Genomic DNA, 21802 nt, shown 5'->3' with positions numbered 1-21802 from the left:
GAGGAGTAGGAGGAGAAGGAGAAGTAGGAGGAATTACATTTATAAAGGAATTGTGGATCTATGATGCGGTTAAACAGTCGAAGCAAATGTGGAGAGACAAGAATAAAGACGTAGAGAAACAGATGGAGATTAAATTTCTTCTAAGGTGTGGAGAGAGAGATAAAGAGGAGGAGGAAGTGGAAGAGGAAGGAGGAGAATGAGGAAAAAATATTTACAGAAGTTGGAGAAAGACTCGATTGCTGGGCAAGGAATTGGAGGTTAACTTGGAGTGAAAAAAGGAGGAACAAGAGATGGAGGAGGAGGAGGGACAAAGATTAATAGGAGGTTGACAAGGTTGATGAATCTGTAGGACACGGAAGTGGAGGTAAATATTTTACAGACGAATCCTAAAACAAACGGGCAAGTGGAATAAATGGGTGACTAAAGACAAGCGGTGAGACACAAGGAGGTCGTGTGGATGAAGGGAATGAAGAGGACGAGAAGAAGAAAGGAGACAAAAAAAAGCAAATCACGAAAACATTGTGTAGTGTAAAAGGAAAACAGTAAACATGAAGTTCTAGAAAAGAAAGATTTGATAGTAACAAAAACAAAAGGAAAGAAAGATCGAAAAAAAAAGGAAGGAAGGAAGGGAAAAAATGAGTTTTAAAATGTTCAGAAGACATTGCAAAAGCGAGGAAAACAGAAAATTCAACCGTAAGAGAAGTGAAAGAATTGAAAGCACAGAGAGAAAAGAAAGAAGGAAGACAAGACAAACAGAAAACAGAGAGGAATTAAGGAAGAAAATAAGAGAAACATGATCAGGAGGGGAAGAAGACGAGAAGGGAAAGCAGAGAAAGACAAGCGAGGGGAAGGTGTGCGACAAAAAGTGGAGTGTAAGGAAAAAGAAGATGGAAGAAGGAAGTGGAGGAAAGGTCAATGAAGAAGGGGAAAGGGAGAAGAATCAAGGAAGAGGGAGTGATGGTGAGGGCAACGAAAATAAGGAGAGGGAGAAGGAGGAACTAGGAAGAAGGGAGATAGGGAAAAAAGGCGTTGATGATTGATGGAAAAGGGCGAAGGAGAAGAAGGATTAAGAGGAGAGATCAGAGAAAGTAGATTGTGAATGTCAGAAGAAGAAAGGAGGAGGAAGGATAGAGATGTAAGGAAGAGAAAGGAACGAAAAAATAAAAGGAGGAATAGACGGACAACGAAGAGGAGGAGGAGAATGGGAAAAGACAGAACATTCAAGTGCTTAAAAGACTATGAGAATGAAAGAAAAAAAATATAGAAAAGGTTAATAACAATGGAGCTACAAAAGAAAAAGTTACAAAGAGAAGAGAAGAAAAGAGAAGAATGATACAAAGATGAGGTGTTTTAGAAGGGAATTAAGTAAAAGAAGAATGAAATGAAAAAGGAAAAGGGAAATATTACAATCAATGAGAGTTTATGAGGATACAAAATAAGTATAAACGAAGAAGAAAAGAAACAAAACAAAGAAATATAGACATTGGAGAAACAGAAGAAGCACGAAGAGATAGAGAATAAAGGCGAGTTTATGTTTATTAATAGGAAATGGAACGAAGATAAGGCAATGAATAAAGAGAGAGAGAGAGAGAGAGAGAGAGAGAGAGAGAGAGAGAGAGAGAGAGAGAGAGAGTAACAATTAAGATTTCGTATTATCAAACCAGGTTATATAGAACCTGAAGAGAGAGAGAGAGAGAGAGAGAGAGAGAGAGAGAGAGAGAGAGAGAGAGAGAGAGAGAGAGAGAGAGAGAGAGAGAGAGAGATGGTTAAGAGTTAAGGAAATTGCATGAGAAACAGAGGCCAAGAGAAAGGAGACGGAGGAAGGACGAGGGGCAGAGAGGGAGAGGAACGACTTGATTGTTTAGAGAAATACTGGAGGGATTTGGTGCCCGTGAACCCTGGTGATTGGCGCTCAAGAGGTGTTGTTGTTGCTGTTGTTGTTGTTTTGCTACGATGAATACCCATACGTAAGGAAGGCAAATTGATTAATAACTCAATGGGTGCTAATGGAAGTGAGAGAAGGTACTGGTAGATTAATAGTAACAATAATGAGGATGATAGTAATAATGAAAATAGATGATAATGAAAAGATAATGATGTAGTATAAGTAGTAGGTGTAAAAACAGTGATGATAATGATAACAGTAGTTGTGGTGGTAGTAGTAGTAGTTGTAGTAGTAGTAGTAGTCGCTTTAGCAGCGGCAGTAAAATCAGTAATAATAATAATAATAATAATAATAATAATAATAATAATAATAATAATAATAATGATAATAAGCTAAAGAAAACAATTGCATGAGCTGTTGTCCTTAAATGTGAATAGAAAAATTATTTTTAAAAGGAAAAGAAAAACAGAAAAGATAATGTCTAAAAATGAATAAAGATAAAAACAACAAGAACGTAAATATACAAGAGAAAGATAAAACAATAGAAAAGTGGACAAATGGAAAAATAAATACGAACTTCAAAAAACAAAACCAAAATAATGTAAAAAAGAAAATACGAGAAACAGGAAAATAAGGAAGGAGGAGAAAAAAGATGAGTATAGAATGCAAAGCAGAGAAAAAGATATAAAAAATACCAAAGATAAAAGTTAAAAATAGGAAACGCAAATATATTTCATGGCCAACTAAAGTAAAATGGAATAGAGAATTTACTACCACGTTCCCTCCTCCCTCCGTCTCTCTCATTCCTTCCGTTTCTCACACATATCTCTCTCTCTCTCTCTCTCTCTCTCTCTCTCTCTCTCTCTCTCTCTCTCTCTCTCTCTCTCTCTCTCTCTCTCTCTCTCTCTGCCGCCAAGACAGTCGCCAAGACAATCGCGAAGACCGTCAGGAAGACCGTCGGCCAACTCCTTGGCAACTGTCGGCCAGCTATCGGCCAACCAGTTGATAGACAATCTGGAAGACTGTCGTCAAGACTGTCGGCCAATCGGTCGGCAGATTCGTGGTTGTCGTAGACATGGCGCAATTTAAAAAATAAGACCGTTGAGACTCGTCTTGAGACTAGTTGGCAGCATGGTGCAGACATTCTGCCAACTAGCTGGCCGAATGTCCCAGACAGTCGGCAATCATGGTAGCCGACACCAGGACGCCAAGAAATTCTTGGAGCGTGGGAGCCGACTTGTCAAATGCAGAAGTCGCTGGGTTGTCGTGGCCCAGTATCGGCACAGTGTGAACGGGGCTGAAGACAGAAGCCATCATCTATCCCTCCCACTCCACGCACGCCTCCCCCTCCTCCCTGCCCCGTCCTGCTCCCTCATTCTCTACCCTTACGCCACACCATCACCACACCATACACCAAACACACGCACTGCCGATATGTCAGACTTGTGATGCTATACTGTCTGTCAGTTACCTCATCTTGCACTGCAGTAGATTTACCCGTGAACGCAGTCCACTGGTAAACTACTGCAGAGCGAGGGATATTCCCATCACCTTGGACGCAGTTCTTGGGGATGGGAATTCCGAGGTGACCGATATATTGATGCTTTTCTTAAGAGAGACCCACTTGATCGACGAGATGTGACGACACCATATATATACATTTTTTTTTTTGGGGGGGAGGGTTCCTAATTTGTATTATTATATATGAAATATAAACATCGTATTATGGCTATCCTACATATACCTTATGTAAACAAATGTACTATTACTGTTGTGGTCCACGTGATAATCAGCAGGTGATACATATAAAATTGATATATATGTTATCTCATTTTTATATGCGATGTTGGTCTATTGCTGGGCCACACAGCCCTGTGTGTGTGTGAATGTGGTACTCCTGTGTGCCCGCCCACCCCTACTTGCTAGCTTTGGATAGGCCCCCTTAAGCCCCGTTCACACTGTGCTGACTCTGGGCCACGACAACACAGCGACTTTTCCATTTGACAAGTTGGTTCCCACGCTCCAAGAATGGGGGGAGGTTTTATTGGGCTCTTGGTGTCATGCCGACTGTCTGGGACATTCGGCCAACTAGTTGCCAGCATGTCGTGCTAACCCTCACGACTCCAGACCCCCGTCACGACGTCGGCGCAGCATTCGGCAACAGTCTCAAGACCTCTTTCAAGACATGCCCAACCCTTTCACATCAACACCCAAGACCTCGTGTACCCTAGAGTCGTGGGTAGTCGTGGCCCAGAGTGGGCACAGTGTGAGCTGGGGTTAAGATGTATTTATTTAATCTTTTTTTTTTTTTGGCTAAGCTGTGTGGATGAGCAGAATGAATGACTGTGTGAATGATGCTGATGACAAAATAAAAATAAAAATAAAAATTAACAAAACCTAAAAACAAAAAAAATATATATGTCCTAATAGCCCAGCCAGGGCTGATGCCCATAAAAAAAGCACTGTCATCTTATTAATGAACACATCCATATGCACCACACGCCACTGTTACTTACTCAATTTATTAGTTAGTTGGTTGGTGGGTTAGTCAGTTAATCAGTTAGTTGGTTAATTAATTAGTTAGTTAGGCTAGTTGGTAATTTAGTTAGCTCGTAAGTTAGTTTATTGGTTATTTGTTTATATGGTTAGTACTTTGTTTGTTGGTTGATTGGTTGGTTGGTTGGTTAGTTAGGCTTGCTTGCTTAAAAATGAAACCGTAAAATTTGGTATAAAGCAAAAGAAAAGATAATTTTACAGACTGACAACAAAAATGCACAATGCATAGCCTACTGCAGACGAGTAATATTTCATAATCATTCATTCGGGTAATACTCCCCCCTCACACACACACACACACACACACACACACACACACACACACACACACACACACACACACACACACACACACACACACACACACACACACACACACACACACACACACCTCACTCACCTTCCTCCACCTCCAACACACCCTCACACCCTGTGCCCACCCTTTCTCCATTCCAACACACCCTGTGCCCACTCTTTCTCCATTCCAACGCACCCTGTGCCCACCCTTTCTCCATTCCAACACACCCTGTGCCCACCCTTTCTCCATTCCAACACACCCTGTGCCCACCCTTTCTCCATTCCAACACACCCTGTGCCCACCCTTTCTCCATTCCAACACACCCTGTGCCCACCCTTTCTCCATTCCAACACACCCTGTGCCAATTCTTCCCTCCCCAAACACACCCACTCACCCTTTACCCACGGCCTAATAGCCCAGCCAGGGATGATGGCTCCCTCAAAAAAAAAAAAAAAAAAAAAAAAAAAAAAAAATACCCACCTTCACCTTACACCTACCCTTCCTCCACCCGAAGCACCTCCTCACACCCTATACCCCCCTTCATCACCTTATACCCACCCTTCCTCCACCCGAAACACACCCACACACCCTATACCCACCTTCATCACCTTATACCCACCTTTCCTCGACCCGAAACACACCCACATACCCTATACCCACCTTCATCACCTTATACCCACCCTTCCTCCACCTCAAACACATCCACATACCCTATACCCCCCCCCCCCTCCACTCACCCACAACGCTGAGCCTGAAGCGGCGGAATATCTTGGGCTGCGTGGACACCTGGCACTCGTAGAGGCCGGAGTCAGTGATGGCGGGCCGGTCCACCTCCAGGCTCCAGAAGGGCGAGCCGGGCAGGTGCAGCGCGCGGAACCTCGTGTCCGTCGTGTACGTGAAGTTACCTGTGGTCAGCACGTGCAGGTCCTGGCGCCTGATCCACGACACCTGGGGGGGAGAACACCTGTTGTAGTGCGGGAGAAATGTGTGTTTTGTTTTGTTCTAAGACATTCATTCCTCACGCAGGTAATCTCCCATATCTTAAGATTGATGTTGCTGCTAATTACGCCAGGTGAGCTTCCCTTGCCCCCCTGCCCATCCTTACCTGCTTGCCCCACCCATCCCTTCCCTCCCCTTCCCCCTTCCATACCTTTCCCACCTTAACGAACAAAACACTGCAAGTCCGCCTGTAAGAAAGCCAATACAATGCTTGGGTTCATATCGAGGAACTTCGAATACAAGACGCCGGGAGTTATGTTATCCTTGTATAATTCGCTGGTAAGGCCCCACCTGGAATACGCCGTGCAATTCTGGTCTCCTACTTACAGGAAAGACATTGAATTACTTGAGAGAGTACAGCGCCGCGCCACGAAGATGATAGCATCACTGAGGACGAAACCCTATGAAGAACGACTCGAGCGACTCAACCTCTTCACGTTGGAAAAGAGACGACTGCGGGGAGACATGATACAAGTCTTTAAGTACCTGAACAAGCTCAGCAACGTTGATCACTCCAAACTCTTCACGCTACAAACTAACCTGAGAACAAGGAACAACGGAAAAACAATTCAAGCAAAGCGATGCAATACCGACATCGGCAGGAGTTATTTCTCGAATAGAGTTGTTCGCCACTGGAACAGCTTTTCTGCAGAAGTGGTTAGCGCAGAGACCATCAACTCCTTCAAGAAACGCATTGATCGCCACTTTGCTGCAACGGGAGTGAACTGAACGTTCCCAAGAGTAGGTACACAAGTGCTTTAATCCTTCCCTGCAAGCCACTTCTATGGCAAACGGATTGATTAAATCACTGAACGCAGGCAGCCTAGTAATGAGCCAACAGGCTTTCTGCTGCCTGCTAGTCCATGTTTCCATGTTTCCTTCCTTCCTTTCTCTTCCTTTCCTTTCACTTCCCTTCTTCCCTTCCCTTTCTCTATCTTTCCCTTCCCCACCCCTCCACCTTTCCAGCCCTACCTGCCCCCACTCCTCCCCTTCCCCATACTGACTTATTTGTGCCACCCTTCCTCCTGTCTTCCCCTTCCCTTCTCCCGATTTTTCACGCTTTGTGCACATTTACTTTTTTTTTCTGGTTGGAAGCACAAACTAATTTTTTTTTTTACATTATACTCCTTTTATTCACTTTTTTTTACCTGCCCGGCCTCGGTTACCTGAGGAGTACAATACAGGCAGACTTTGTGCTCCATTTATTTTTTCCTCACCACCAAGGTCAACATTTTTTTTCCAACTTTTGTACTTTTTTTCTTGTCCGTAATGTTCGCACAGTTCCGTAGTTTCTTTCCTCCTCCGTGCAGCGCTGCGGGCCGGTGTTTTCCTCGTGTGTGACTCGTGCTGCCCTGTTTGGTCCGCCTTAACTTGTTCCGTTAATAACTTTCCGTGCGTGTGTTTTACATTTAGACTTTACTTGAACATGGTCTGGAAGGGACGAGTTTATGTGCGTTCTCGTGTTTTTCTTTTATGTGTGTGTGTGTGTGTGTGTGTGTGTGTGTGTGTGTGTGTGTGTGTGTGTGTGTGTGTGTGTGTGTGTTCATGTATCGTTATCATGTGTTTTCTGTTTGCATCTTTGCTGTATGTTCGTAGGCTTGTGCTTTTAACTAGAATTTTGTTTCTTTTTGTTTGCTAAGAGTATATATTGATTGTCTTGTTTGTGTGTATTTGTGTTTCTTTATGAATTTTGGTGTGTCTTCGCCTCCCTGTGGTTTTTTTTCTTAACCAGGAACCAAAACCTCCACAAATATGCAAGATTTTATCGTGGATACTTTATCGTCATGTCAAATAATTACAAAAGTATAAAACTGAAGTAGGTGTGTGTTGGCGAGATAACTTTAAATATTCAGAAAGTTCTACACCAAAGATTGCATTTTTTTTTTCTTTTACAGGAGAAAGGTGGGTTGTGTGTGCCGCCAAGTCGCCGCGTCATGTACGTAAGTGTTGAAGTGTGTGTGTGTGTGTGTGTGTGTGTGTGTGTGTGTGTGTGTGTGTGTGTAATTCACCTCTTGGTCTGCTGCGGGTCTCTCTCGAGACAGCCAGCCGTTCCCCTACGGAAGAGCACAGAGCTCGTAGTACCAATCTTGTATGTGTGTGTGTGTGTGTGTGTGTGTGTGTGTGTGTGTGTGTGTGTGTGTGTGTGTGTGTGTGCCACCCCGACGGATTTGACACCGTTTGGGAAAACTTATATCTAGTTCACTACCTTATTTTTTACATTGCAAATTGGCCTAATACTATGTTTTGATCTGATGGAACGTCTCCTGAAAAAAAAAATATATATTTCTTGGTTTGGCATATATGGCTATTTTTAGAAGTTTGAATAAAACTTGATATTTCTCTTGATTGTTAAATCATTGACTTTTCATATTTGCGTAGCTAAAAGTTAAGTATTTTTGCAAAGTTTCTGTGAGTCTGTTTTATTTAATTGATGTTTTCATTTTCCACAATTTTTTTAATTTATTTCAGTGATTCCGCAATGCGCGTTAAATAACAGACATTTGCAGTAATGTCATAAAATGTATTATCTGTATTAAAAATCGAGACTCACAATCTTTTAGTACATTTTACGTTCTGTAAAGACATACTAAAACGAAGAAAATCGGTTGAGAAACATGGGAGAAATTTAAACGTAAAGACCGATAACTTACGTTCTGAGAAAAACACCTCTAAAGTTGAGTGAAGATTTCCGCTCTCAATACACTCCCCTCTCATAGGCCAGTTCCTTCTCCAATTTCTTATTTCTCATCTTTCTTTTTATTTTATTGATTTCGAAATCTATAATGAGGTTTGTCTGAGCATCAATTACTGCTGTGATTCCAAAATTTGACTTTTATCCTCTCTGCCAGGAGCCATCATAAGTGACATCGATGTTGAGGACACCGCTTTCATCTGGATGTCTGTCTAGATTTTGAGCATAAAACTGAAACACTGCTTCCCTACTTCTTTTCAAAATATCCCTTCCATTTTCCACAGCTTGTTCATGGATGTATTTAGCGTATTTCACATAAATATTACTGGAAAAGTGACGCAAACTCAGCATACTGCAAAGCCTCTCAACACCAGCATAACCATGCCCCAGCAACATGACAAAATAGATAATCATTGTTGTCACTCTGAATGAACCAGTATTTCCACATTTCACTTTACCTGCTTCACTGGTGTTATATATAATATGTTTACACTTTGGGCACACTACTTTTATGTTCACATCGCACTGATGATGGGTAAATTCACACGTAACTCCATGTTCCTTGTACTTGTTACACCTAACGTGTTTTGCAATTTCCCTAATGTCACTCTTCTTACATATAAGATTCTCTTCGTCCGTCACTTCCTCTTCTTTTTCCTTGTAAGAACGTCTCTTTCGTTTTTCTGCGCTTGAGATAGAAACAGCTGGACGTGGATTCGTTTCATCACCACCCAAAGCTCCTTCCACATCCCTTTCCTCACTCGCCTTATCCACCACTTCTTTCTGCTCCGAGACTTGTGAGGTGGAGGACGTGTGAAGTGCAGTGATGGTGGTGGACGAAGTGTGTGGTGAGGTGGGAGACAGATGGTGAGGAGTCGCGGTGTCGTCCCGGCATGTGGCTTCTTCCTCCCTCTGTCTTTTACGTTTTTCGTCTAAAGACTTCCTGCCAGCTTCTAATTTGCGTTTTCGTAATTGCTGAAGCTTGCTGTGTATACCCATAATGATTTCGTTACCCAGCAGCAACGAAAAATAAGGAAAAACAGGGATAAGAGGGTCGTCAAACGACAAATTTGACATACATCTTCTTTATTCCCCAGCCCGCAGGCTACTGAGTGGCCTTGAGCTGTCACGGAGCCAGGGATGGTAACTTTTGAAACTGCGAGTATCGTACATGAATGTTAAAATTATCGTATTTCATACAGAATTATCGTACCTATTAATTTGCAGGTAAACCAAACAATAACATGTAGCATTATAAATTGTTTATTAATACAAATTAAAATATTAACATAATTTTTTTTTCCTTTTTTGTTTGTAACATGGCTTATTAAAAACAAAGCAAGCTTCTCAATTGTTTTCCTTTAAAATTCATAGAGAAATAGATTAATCTGTAATTAATATGCTGCCTACACTCTTAGCTTTTATCCTCTCCCTCTGCATTAGAGCTACCTGACTGTAATAGTGCCTTGTGTTTGTACAGTGAACAAGTGGCCATCCGAGCTATCATGTCATCTGAAGGGGTAAACTTTGTGCACTGGCCCGGTGTCTCATTGACACACTGTGATGCCAAGAGAGTTCCATTTATTGTGTCTGTGTTTAGTCTATTCCTTGTTTTGGTTTTTGTTAAATTTACTTTGCTAAATACTCTCTCACAATCTGCGTTTGAGTGAGGCAGACACAGAGCATTGATTGCAAATTCGGACAAAGTAGCGAATTCTTTTTCGCCAAATGGATTTTCGAAGGCATGAAGTTTTCCCCAGAAAATGTCAGTTTGTTCTTCCTTTGCTATTGCTTCTGGAAACTCGACTAAAGGTAGCTTTCTCCACTGGTCATCTAAGTCTTGCAACAATCTTTGTCCATTTGATGGCACCACGCGTGGAAGCAGAGTTGCTAAAGGAGCAATAGAAGGTGCCATTTCTCTTGTCACTAAACTTAGAGCACGCTTGGGGTTCAAGATGCCAATCTTTGATAAAACTGAATCATTAAAATCCCATCTTTTCTTCACTTCAGTACATGCAACCTGCATGAAGGTTCTACACCGATTATAGAACTCATCACACAGATCTGGTCTTGCTGTTATCTCTGATTTGTTGCTGTAAGATTGCACACCTACACCAAGATACAGTTGAGCATTTTTTATGTGTTTTTCTTTCTTTGTAGGATCAATCTGAGATATGTCAGACTGCATGACATATTGTCTGTCCATATAACACAACAGAATGTCACGGTATAGCTCAGAAATCTTGGCATTGAGTTCAGTTACTGCAACTTTACTAGACTGAAAATATGCATTTAATGTTGTGAATTTAGGGAGGATCCACTGAAGGAACAAGTAATACATCTTAATGAAAGGGTCTCTTAGCAAAGCCAGAATGTGGTCTGCAGACAATATATGTTCTGAGAGAGACATATCTGTGAAAAATAGTAAAAGTGCCTCCCACTGCTCAAGAATGCGTTCCACAACTGCAACAAGAGAAAGCCACCGGGTCTGTGCAGGGTGTAGCATTTTGTGAGGTTTCAAATCCAGAAATGTTTGAAACTGTACTAATACGGCTTGTCTCTTAGCACTACACTTTAAGAAATTGTAAATATCTCTTGCCAAGTCTTCACATCGACGTGGGAGGGTTTTGCATGCCTCACTAGCACACAAATGAGCAGAATGGCATATGCATTTGATGACCACAATTCCAGGGCACACTTCTTTAAATCTGGTAGACACAGAATTCATGTTCCCCATCATAACACTACAGCCATCTGAGCCAAAACCTACAATGTTTTCTGAGGGTATGTTGTAATTTTTAAATGAGTCCATAATGCTTTTGAATAAATTATTTGCAGTAGCTCCTTCATTTACTGTCTTGGAGTCATCTTTGCTGAAAACTTCGTGGAGCTCCCAGAATTTACTAGTTATTTGTAGTTTATCCTTCTCAAAATATCTCACTACAATGCAAGCTGTTTTTACTGAGGAAACATCTGTAGACTCGTCTGTTAGCACACTGAATTTCTGATTGCAAAGAACTTTAGCTACAGTGTCTTTGTGGCTACCTCCAATTGCATTAACAACAATATTGGTCATTTTTTTGCGTTTAACATTTATCTCTCCTGCAATCTTTGAATCTGGGAAACAATCTTTCAGTACACTTCCTAAATGATCAGCTAATGAAAATGCAAGATTGTGCTCTGCAAATACAGCTGCTATCTTAACTTCTGCAACTTTAGCTAAGTACTGTGGACTTTTCTTGGAGGTATTCATGCTATCATGGAAGAATGTTTGAATTCCTGGCTGATTTACTACAGTTCCCTTCATTCTTTCTTTATGGTGCTTAGATTTACCATGATTTTTCAGTACAGTGATCTCTGCTTTAAAAGAAGTGTTACAAACTTTGCACTTTGCCTTCAGCTTATCACTTCTATCTGGTTGAAGCCATTTCTGAAATTCTGGAGCAGATTCCCAATCTGTTCGGTAATGCTGGGCACGGTGTTTAGGCTTTTCATCTTTGTAACTTCACCCTAATCAGTCTCCTCTTTTTTGGTGTCGCTGATTTTGCCTTTGGTTCTGTCCGGTCCGAATCTGATTCTGACGTATCCATTACTAATGTAGGCACTGTAGTTCTTCAGTCTAAACTGTAAAATGAAAAATTATAACAAAATAACCAACCTATAGGCTATCCATGAACGAGATGCAAACAATAAAACAGTCACTAACAGTAACATTCAGTAAGCTCGAATACCATGTTACTCACCTGCTATTTAGGAACCAGACCGATCAGACGACTGGTAAAATCTTAATTCAAAATAATGTACGGGCTAATGAACTGAGTAAACTTAAAGCACCCTTCTCTTTGGACCAGCAAGCTTAAAACACACCTTTCTTTTTAGACCAGCAAGCTTAAAACACAATTCTTTTAAGACCAGTAAGCTTAAAACACCTTTCTCTTTATACCAGCAAGCTTAAAACACACCTTTCTTTCTTTTAAGACCAGAAAGCTTAAAACACACCCTTCTCTTTAGACCAGCAAGTTTAAACCACATATACATTTAAGACTACTATACATTTCAGCGGCGGACAAACGCTGTTTTTCGCAAATATCTCCTAAACGAATCATTGGATCAGTATGATATTTCAACACACTGCCTTTAACACCCGGACCTAATTTATGGCTAATATACCATGTTGCAATATGTGTTATGTTAGGAGCTTACTGAGTGATATTAAGCCTAATCCAGTCATCATATCTAAGGTGTTAAACAGAATCGGACGAGTGTGGGGTACTCCTCTAGCCCCTCCACCAACGCCCCGAACAACCCAAAGACCACTCCTTCCCTACTCCAATATCGCAGTATCCCCCTCCTGGTTGCCCTCTTCACCCCCGTACTCACACCATCCCCCTTCCCCAGCCCGAGGCTATGACTTAACCCTATTCGTTCCGACCCGGGCCACATTTGCCCCCCCCTGAGGATTTTTGTCAAAACGATCATTTTTTTTTTATTACCAAGTTTAAAAGAAAAACAGACCTACTGATAAACGTAGAAAATACCGTAGATTAAGATGCGATATCAAAAATAACCATAGGAGCCTCCGTTATCTTGCTAAACACGAATATTTAGAAACACCGACGCGAATCATTTTGAAGCACGGCGATACGCTGTGAAAAAAAAACCAACGTTCAAACGCCTCCGGATGACGATATTATTACTGTTATAAGTATTAATATACCTGTATTGTATAGTGCTATACTGCATGTTCTGCATCTTTTATGTTAACAAAGCTTTAGCTGATACACTAAACAGACCAACAAACAAGCTAGCTGTAATAAAAACATAATAAAAACGTACACAGCCCGCTGTGTACGAGAGTTATTCAACGGCAGTTGGCGACACGAGCTTGTGATTGCGGCGAGGCGATGACGAATTATGGCACATACAATACTTATTTTGACACTACCATAAGGTGATAACTGTGTCTCGTACATATGTTAATTTCTTGTACTTTGGCCAGACAATTCCTATATATAGCTAATAAAGAAAAAAACGTACGTGCTTGGAGTCAGAGAGAGAGAGAGAGAGAGAGAGAGAGAGGCCAGTCATAGGCTATTTGACCGTTTGAACCTAGCTCCCCTCTCTTCCATCTTTCATATATATATATATATATATATATATATATATATATATATATATATATATATATATATATATATATATATATATATATATATTGACCAGGCAACAATGATAATACCCAAAATAATATCAGTGCCAGTGTCACTTGCTGCGAAATATTCATGTCATTCATATTCAGTTCCTTTCAATATAAGCAAATATACTCTTATCGGCAAAAAAAAAATTTAGCGTAATAAAAAAAATACTATGACAGATGTAAGAGAGGGGAGCTAGGTTAAAACGGTCAAATAGACTATGACTGGCCTCTCTCTCTCTCTCTCTCTCTCTCTCTCTCTCTCTCTCTCTCTCTCTCTCTCTATATAAAATACTATGAAAGATGGAAGAGAGGGAGCTAGGTTCAAATATATATATATATATATATATATATATATATATATATATATATAGCCTATCTCTCTCTCTATATATATATATATATATATATATATATATATATATATATATATATATATATATATATATATATATATATATATATATATATATATATATATATATATATATATATATATATATATATATATATATATATATATATATATATATATATATATATATATATATATATATATATATATATATATATATATATATATATATATATATATTAACCAGGCAACAATGATAATAATTGAAATAATATCAGTGCCAGTGTCACTTGCTGCGAAATATTCATGTCATTCATATTCAGTTCCTTTCAATATAAGCAAATATACTCTTATCAGCAAATAAAAAAACTTACGTGCTATAAATCACTGGCCGCGTATGGTTTATTTTGGGGGGGACCTGGATGCATTGAGAGAGAGAGAGAGAGAGAGAGAGAGAGAGAGAGAGAGAGAGAGAGAGAGATTATTTTGTGATATCAAGACGAATAGGAAAGCGAAATTTAGCGTAATAAAAAAAATACTATGAAAGATGGAAGAGAGGGGAGCTAGGTTCAAACGGTCAAATAGCCTATGACTGGCCTCTCTCTCTCTCTCTCTCTCTCTCTCTCTCTCTCTCTCTCTCTCTCTCTCTCTCTCTCTCTCTGACACTTATCATCAACGCCACCATCACGACCACCATCATCACCACCATCATCATCATCACCACCATCATCATCACCACCATCATCATCACCACCATCATCACCACCATCATCACCACCACCATCATCACCACCATCATCATCACCATCATCATCACCACCATCATCATCACCACCACCATCATCACCACCACCATCATCACCACCATAATCATCACCACCATCATCATCACCACCATCATTATCACCACCATCATCATCACCACCATCATCATCACCACCACCATCATCACCACCACCATCATCACCACCATCATCACCACCATCATCATCATCACCACCATCACCATCATCACCATCACCACCATCATCACCATCATCATCACCACCATCATCATCATCACCACCATCATCATCATCACCACCATCACCATCATCACCATCACCACCATCACCACCATCATCATCACCACCATCACCATCACCACCATCATCATCACCACCATCATCATCACCACCATCATCACCACCATCATCACCACCACCATCATCACCACCATCATCATCACCACCATCATCATCACCACCATCATCATCACCACCACCATCATCACCACCACCATCATCACCACCACCATCATCACCACCACCATCATCACCACCATAATCATCACCACCATAATCATCACCACCATCACCATCATCACCACCATCATCATCACCACCATCATCACCACCATCATCATCATCATCACCATCATCATCACCATCATCACCACCATCATCATCACCACCATCATCATCACCACCATCATCACCACCATCATCACCACCATCATCATCACCACCATCATCACCATCAACACCATCACCATCATCATCATCACCACCATCATCATCACCACCATCATCATCACCACCATCATCATCACCACCATCATCACCATCACCATCACCACCATCATCACCACCATCATCACCACCACCATCATCACCACCATCATCATCACCACCTTCATCATCACCACCATCATCACCATCATCATCACCACCACCATCATCACCACCATAATCATCACCACCATCACCATCATCATCACCATCATCACCATCATCACCACCATCATCATCACCACCATCATCACCACCATCATCATCACCACCATCATCATCACCACCATCATCATCACCACCATCATCACCATCATCATCACCACCATCATCACCACCATCATCACCATCATCACCATCATCACCACCATCATCATCACCACCATCACCATCATCACCAAAAAGGAGGAAGAAGAGGATGAAGAAGAGGAAGAGGAAGAAGAGGAGGAAATAGAGGAAGAGGAGGGAGAGGAGGAAGAAGAAGAGGAAGGAGAGGAAGATGCAGAAGAGGAGGAAAAAGAGGAAGAAGAAAAGGAAGAGGAAGAAGAAGAGGTAGGGGAGGAAAAGGAGGAAGAAGCTAGAAGAGGAAGAAGAAGAGGACGAGAAGCTAGGAAGAGGTGGAAAAGTATAGAAGAAGAGGAGGAAGAAGAGGAAGAAGAGGAGGAAAAGAGGGAAGGGGACAATAAGGAGGAAGAAGAGGAAGACTAGGAGGAGTAGGAAGAAGAGGAAGAAAAGGAGGAAGAGGATGAAGAAGAGGGAGAGGAAGAAGAGGAGGAAATAGAGGAAGAGGTGGGAGAGGAGGAAGAAGAGAAAGAGGAAGAGGAGGAAGAAGAAGAGCAAAATCAAGAAAAAGGAAGAAGAAGATGAGAAGGAAGAAGAAAAGGAAGAGTGAGAGGTAGAATGAGGAAGAAGAGTAGGACGAGAAGCTAGGAAGAGGAGGAAAAGTAGGAAGCAGAGGAAGAGGAAAAGGAAAAAGAAGAAGAGGAAGAGGAGGGGGAAAAGAGGGAAGAGGGAAAAGGAGAAAGAAGAGGAAGAGGAGGAAGAAGAGGAAAAGGAGGAAGAAGAGGAGGAAGGAAAGGAGGAAGAGCAGGAAGAAGAGTAAGAGGAAGAAGAGGAGGAAATAGAGGAAGAAGAGGAGGAGGAGGAAGAACAGGAAGAGGAGGAAGATGAAGAAGAAGAGGAAGAAGGAAGGGAAGAGGAAGAAGAGGAAGAGGCAGAAGAAAAGGAAGAGGAAGAAAGAGGCGAGAAGCTAGCGAGAAAAGGAAAAGGAGGAAAAGGAGGAAGAAGAGGAAGAGGAAGAATAAAAGGAGAAAGAAGAGGAAGAGGAGGAAGAAGAAAAGGAGAAAGAAGAGGAGGAAGAAAAGAAGGAAGAAGAGGAAGAAGAAGAAGAAAAGAAGGAAGAATAGGAAGAGGAGGAAGAAGAAGAAAAGAAGGAAGAATATTAGGAAGAGGGAGAAAAGGATTTTATTTCTTGAGAGTTTCTTTTCACTCATTATTCACTATTGCTTTACACAATTGATTAGGTTGCAGTACTTAGTGTTCACGAGCGTTATTGTTGTTCAGAAAAATCAATACGATGCTAGCTATACGAGCGCGAAAAATCTCAAGGGGTCGGAACGTATAGGGTTAAGCAGACTACACTATCATTATTATATATATATATATATATATATATATATATATATATATATATATATATATATATATATATATATATATATATATATATATATATATATATATATATAATTACATACTTTTTTCATATTGCTTCCACTTAATAAGTAGTGGAATGTATGTAATCGTATTTACAATAATACACGATGTACATATATATATATATATATATATATATATATATATATATATATATATATATATATATATATATATATATATATATATATATATATATATATATATATATATATATAGTAATGACTACGTATTACGCATGATAACCATATGTATAGATGGAGAAAAATATATGCGGTTTATAATTTTGGCAAAATATAAATATGAAAGAGACAAGTCAACAAAATAGCATTATATTAGCTGGACCAAGTTGACATTTTATGATGAATATGTACTACACAGTATGTAATAACAGTAATAACTTTTCCTAGAAGGTCCAGACCACAGGTAATGCCAGTACATCGTGTTCACTTGGGTGACCATAAGGACTGCAAACATGGACCTTCTACATACTATATGTATGTAAACATGCTGTTGTACAGTAATTATCAACGTGAAATACGTCTTGCCTCCATGGAACTGTACCATGCTCTTAGTTAATAATCATACTATCTATACATATAGGCTACACGTAAATAACATTCTAATATATAATACAGTGATGGGAGAAATAGGGAGGGACACAAGAGTGATGAGGGAGGCGAGAAGTTAGGGGGAGAAGAGGAGGGATAACGAGAGCGAGAAGGGGGAGTAGTTGTGGCTAGGAATAGTTTGGGAGGGTGCAGGGGGGGGGCACACTTTCCTTCGAATGCGTCAACATGACTCGTCGGGTTTGTGTTATTTTTCACAAGTAAACTCGTCACATAAGACATATAGTAATGTGGTAGGTTAGCCATAAATTAGGTCCGGGTATTATAGGTAGTGTGCCGAAATATCATACTGATCCAAAGATTCGTTTAGGAGATATTTGCGAAAAACAGCGTGTGTCTGCCGCTGAAATGTATAGTAGTAAGCTTAAAACACCCTTCTCTTTAGACCAGCAAGCTTAAAACACACACCTTTCTTTATAGACCAGCAAGCTTAAAACACACCCTTCTTTTTAGACGAGGTAGCTTAAAACACATCTAGAGGAGAGAATCAAGAAAGCGAGACTTGTAACTACAGCGTGAGAACAAAGGAAAGACAACACAAAGTCACTACCTCTCTCTCAACCGACGCCACAGCTTACATGAGAAATTCTTTCACTTCAACTTACTAACAAAAATCTGCTAGCTTTAAACCACGTATACATTTGTTTTAAGACCAGTAAGCTTAAAACACCTATGTCTTTAGACCAGCAACCTTAAAACACACACCTTTCTTTTTAGACCAGCAAGCTTATAATACACTCTTTCTCTTTAGACCAACAAGCTTAAAACACACGTTTATTTTTATACCAGCAAGCTTATAACATATTATAGAGCAATCAAGATCAAAGAACACAGTCACTGCCTCCACCGACGCCGCCACGCACACACAAACACACACACAGCTTATTTAACGAGTTACTTCACTTCTAATTACTGACAGCTAATCTGTGCTTGCTAAAACCTGCTACAGTGTTATTACACATCGCTAAACTACATAAAACACATAAAAAAAACCTGAAATCATAGAGAAATTTAACGATATTTACCACATGTCTGGGACGCGTATGTACCAGGCGGCGTGCTCGCAGCTCGTCTTCCTCTTCTTTTTAGACGAGGTAGCTTAAAACACATCTAGAGGAGCGGAGCACTGTACCTCACTCAGTCATGCCTGAGGTACTTCCAGATGTACGATTGTAATGTAAAGAAGAAGAATAGATATCTATCTTATGAAAACGTGAGAGTTTATAGGACTTTACTAGGATATAAACAAACCCGCGTGTTGGGCCCGAACCTTTAACAAACATTTAAACCCACGTTTAAATCACTTCTAGTGCTCATAATGGGTTCTTACTTCACCAAAATGTTGCCACATGACGCTACTAATTTTAGAGACAAAAACCTAATAAGGCCATATTTTTCGATTTTTCCGTCAAATCCCTTAAAGGTTGATGGCATGACAAAATCAGCAACCACGTCAAAAGGAATATCTGGGAAACTAAACTAAACAATCGGTAAAGAAAACGAACATTTAGCAACATTTCCCCGCTGTTTCACGCACCGTCACAATGCATCCATCAGCTCCACCTCTTCCTCCACTGCCACCCAAACAACACACGCGTCTCTTCCTCCACCTCCTCCATCTCTTCTTTCTTTTCCTCCACTTCCACCGCCACTCAACCACCACCTCCCCCATCACATCCCTTCCACCTAGCCACCATATTCATTTCTCCCTCCACCTCCTTCACTACCTCCATTCATTTATCATTTTACCCACCACCCAATTACCTCCTATTTTCATTCTTCCACTTCCTCCACCATCACCACCCCACCATCACCCCCATCTCTTAAAATTCCCTCTCGTCCACCCTTTCGCCATGCGGTCACCGAGCAGAGTGACGGGTGACAGTGTATCAGATGGGTGGGAAGGTGGATGACTAGGGTGTGTGTGAAGCGGGTGACGGGAGAATGTAAGTGAGTCGGATGTGGGTGACTAGCTATAGTCTGTTCAGAGCATGAAGTCGGTTCAGGGTGGAGCTGGTATCGTCGTTTACCTCTACCCATGCTGCCAAATCAGCCTTCGTACATGCGTCTCTCTTATTTCCCATCCATGTGCTATTTGAAAGCGATATTTTATATATTCTGTATATAGTAAAGGAAGCTACATAGTACAATGAGTGTCGATGTTTAGGATTATAACAAGGATTTGTATAAATTCTATGACATGTGGCAGCGATTTTTTCCCATGTTGCCACGTTGTGGTGTTGGTAGTGGTGGTGGTGGTGGTGGTGGTCGGTGTGTCCCCCTAGGTCCCTCCCCCGGGTCGAGAGGGAGAGAGAGGGAGAGAGATAAACAGGTGGGTTGTGGGTGGGTAGGCCGGGAGAGAGTGCTAATCTGATAATTGGCGGTCGAACTGGCAGCACTGCACTCATGGAAATTCTGGAATCTGCCACACCTTGAACCGACTTCATGCTCCAAACAGACTATAGTGGGTGAGGGTGTTAGGTTTGTGAGAATGTGTGGATGGGTGAGGTGAATGGGAAAATGAATTAATGGGTGAGAAAGTAGGGAGACATGGAAGGTTGGGAGGAAGGGGGTGAAGGGACAGGGGAAGGGGAGCAGTATTCGTGGGAGGTGTTCGTTTTCATTGTTGTTCATAATTGACGCGTGGATACCTTTTCTTTGGGCCCGTGCTGAGAGAGAGAGAGAGAGAGAGAGAGAGAGAGAGAGAGAGAGAGAGAGAGAGAGAGAGAGAGAGAGAGAGAGAGAGAGAGAGAGAGAGAATTATGTATCACTCCACCACAAAAGACAAAAAGAGTATCCAAGACACCATTTTCTTTCTTCTGTTTACTCACGAGAGAAATAAAACGGAAAAAAAAGGGATAAGGAGGAAGGAGATGTGTTTCGAAGGGGTGGCTCAAGTGGTCTCCGGGGCACACTTTACGTCGTCTGCTTCGCGGCTACACAATCTATATCCATTATCATATTCCCGTCCTCTTAACTTACATGAAGCGTGTGATTCACGCATGTGAATCCCCCCCCCCCCCCCCCTCCCGAAAAGACTCGCCCATATTTTTGATGATGTTGGTGTTCAGGCATACAGGTGAATGATGTACTTTTCTTAGATTATTTGATTTTTAATATATTTAAAAAAATATATATAATTGTTATTTATTTATTTATTGAACTTAATTTACTTTAATCAAATTTTTCCTTTCCTTGATGTTTTCTTTTTCTTTTCATTATATTCTGCTTTTATCTAATTTTCTTTGTGTTCTTTTAATATCATCCTTTTTTTATGCTCCTTGGTCTGGATGAGCCTCTTTCACCCCAGAAAAGACTCACCCATGATTCTGGATGTTAGTCAGGGCCGAAAGGTGGATGATTTGTCTATATATTTCTCTTTATCGATGTGATTCCATATTATCATTTTTTTTGGTGTTCCTTATCTATATTTTCCTTCTTTTATTCTTTTTCTAAATTTCGCCTTTACTCTGGTGTTGTTTGTGTTCTGTCCTCTTTCCTTGGTGATCTCTCGTATCGTTTTTCTTGGTGCTGTGTGCGGGTACAGGTAAGTCTCCTTCACCCCAGAAAAGACCCACTGTACCAACACACAACACCACGCCTTAATGCTAGAGTTGTTTGCCTTTTTCCCGGTGATTTTTGTTGTTTATTTTTTTAGTTGATGAGATGACACGATATTTTCCTTTCATCGATGTTATAGTTCTATATAATCATTTTTTGGTGGTGTTTTTCTATATCTTCTTTCTTCTTTTATTTTCTTTCTTTATGATTACTTTTCTGGTATTGTTTATATTTTATCCTCTTTTTCTTGGTGTTTTCTTCAATCGCCTTTTCTTGGTGCTGTGTGCTGGTACTCATGAGTCTCCTTCACCCCAGAAAAGACTCACTCGTCCCAGCATACAACACCAAACTCCTTCTCTTATTCTTT

At 40.8% G+C, this 21802-nt stretch overlaps 1 protein-coding gene across 1 annotated transcript in view; it reads right to left on the bottom strand.

The window, feature by feature from the left end:
* Nucleotides 1–21802, bottom strand: part of LOC126982437 (uncharacterized) — a 53065-nt gene that overhangs the window by 23435 nt on the left and 7828 nt on the right. The window contains exon 3 of the mRNA XM_050834481.1: nucleotides 5477–5687. Coding sequence (XP_050690438.1) covers nucleotides 5477–5687 — 211 coding nt within the window. The remainder of the gene's footprint in view (nucleotides 1–5476; nucleotides 5688–21802) is intronic.

This window comes from Eriocheir sinensis, chromosome 51 (assembly GCF_024679095.1).
Source record: "Eriocheir sinensis breed Jianghai 21 chromosome 51, ASM2467909v1, whole genome shotgun sequence".
In the NCBI taxonomy this organism is placed as follows: domain Eukaryota; kingdom Metazoa; phylum Arthropoda; class Malacostraca; order Decapoda; family Varunidae; genus Eriocheir; species Eriocheir sinensis.
Note: the sequence above shows the minus strand (reverse complement) of the source record. Positions and strands in the feature narration are given on the sequence as shown.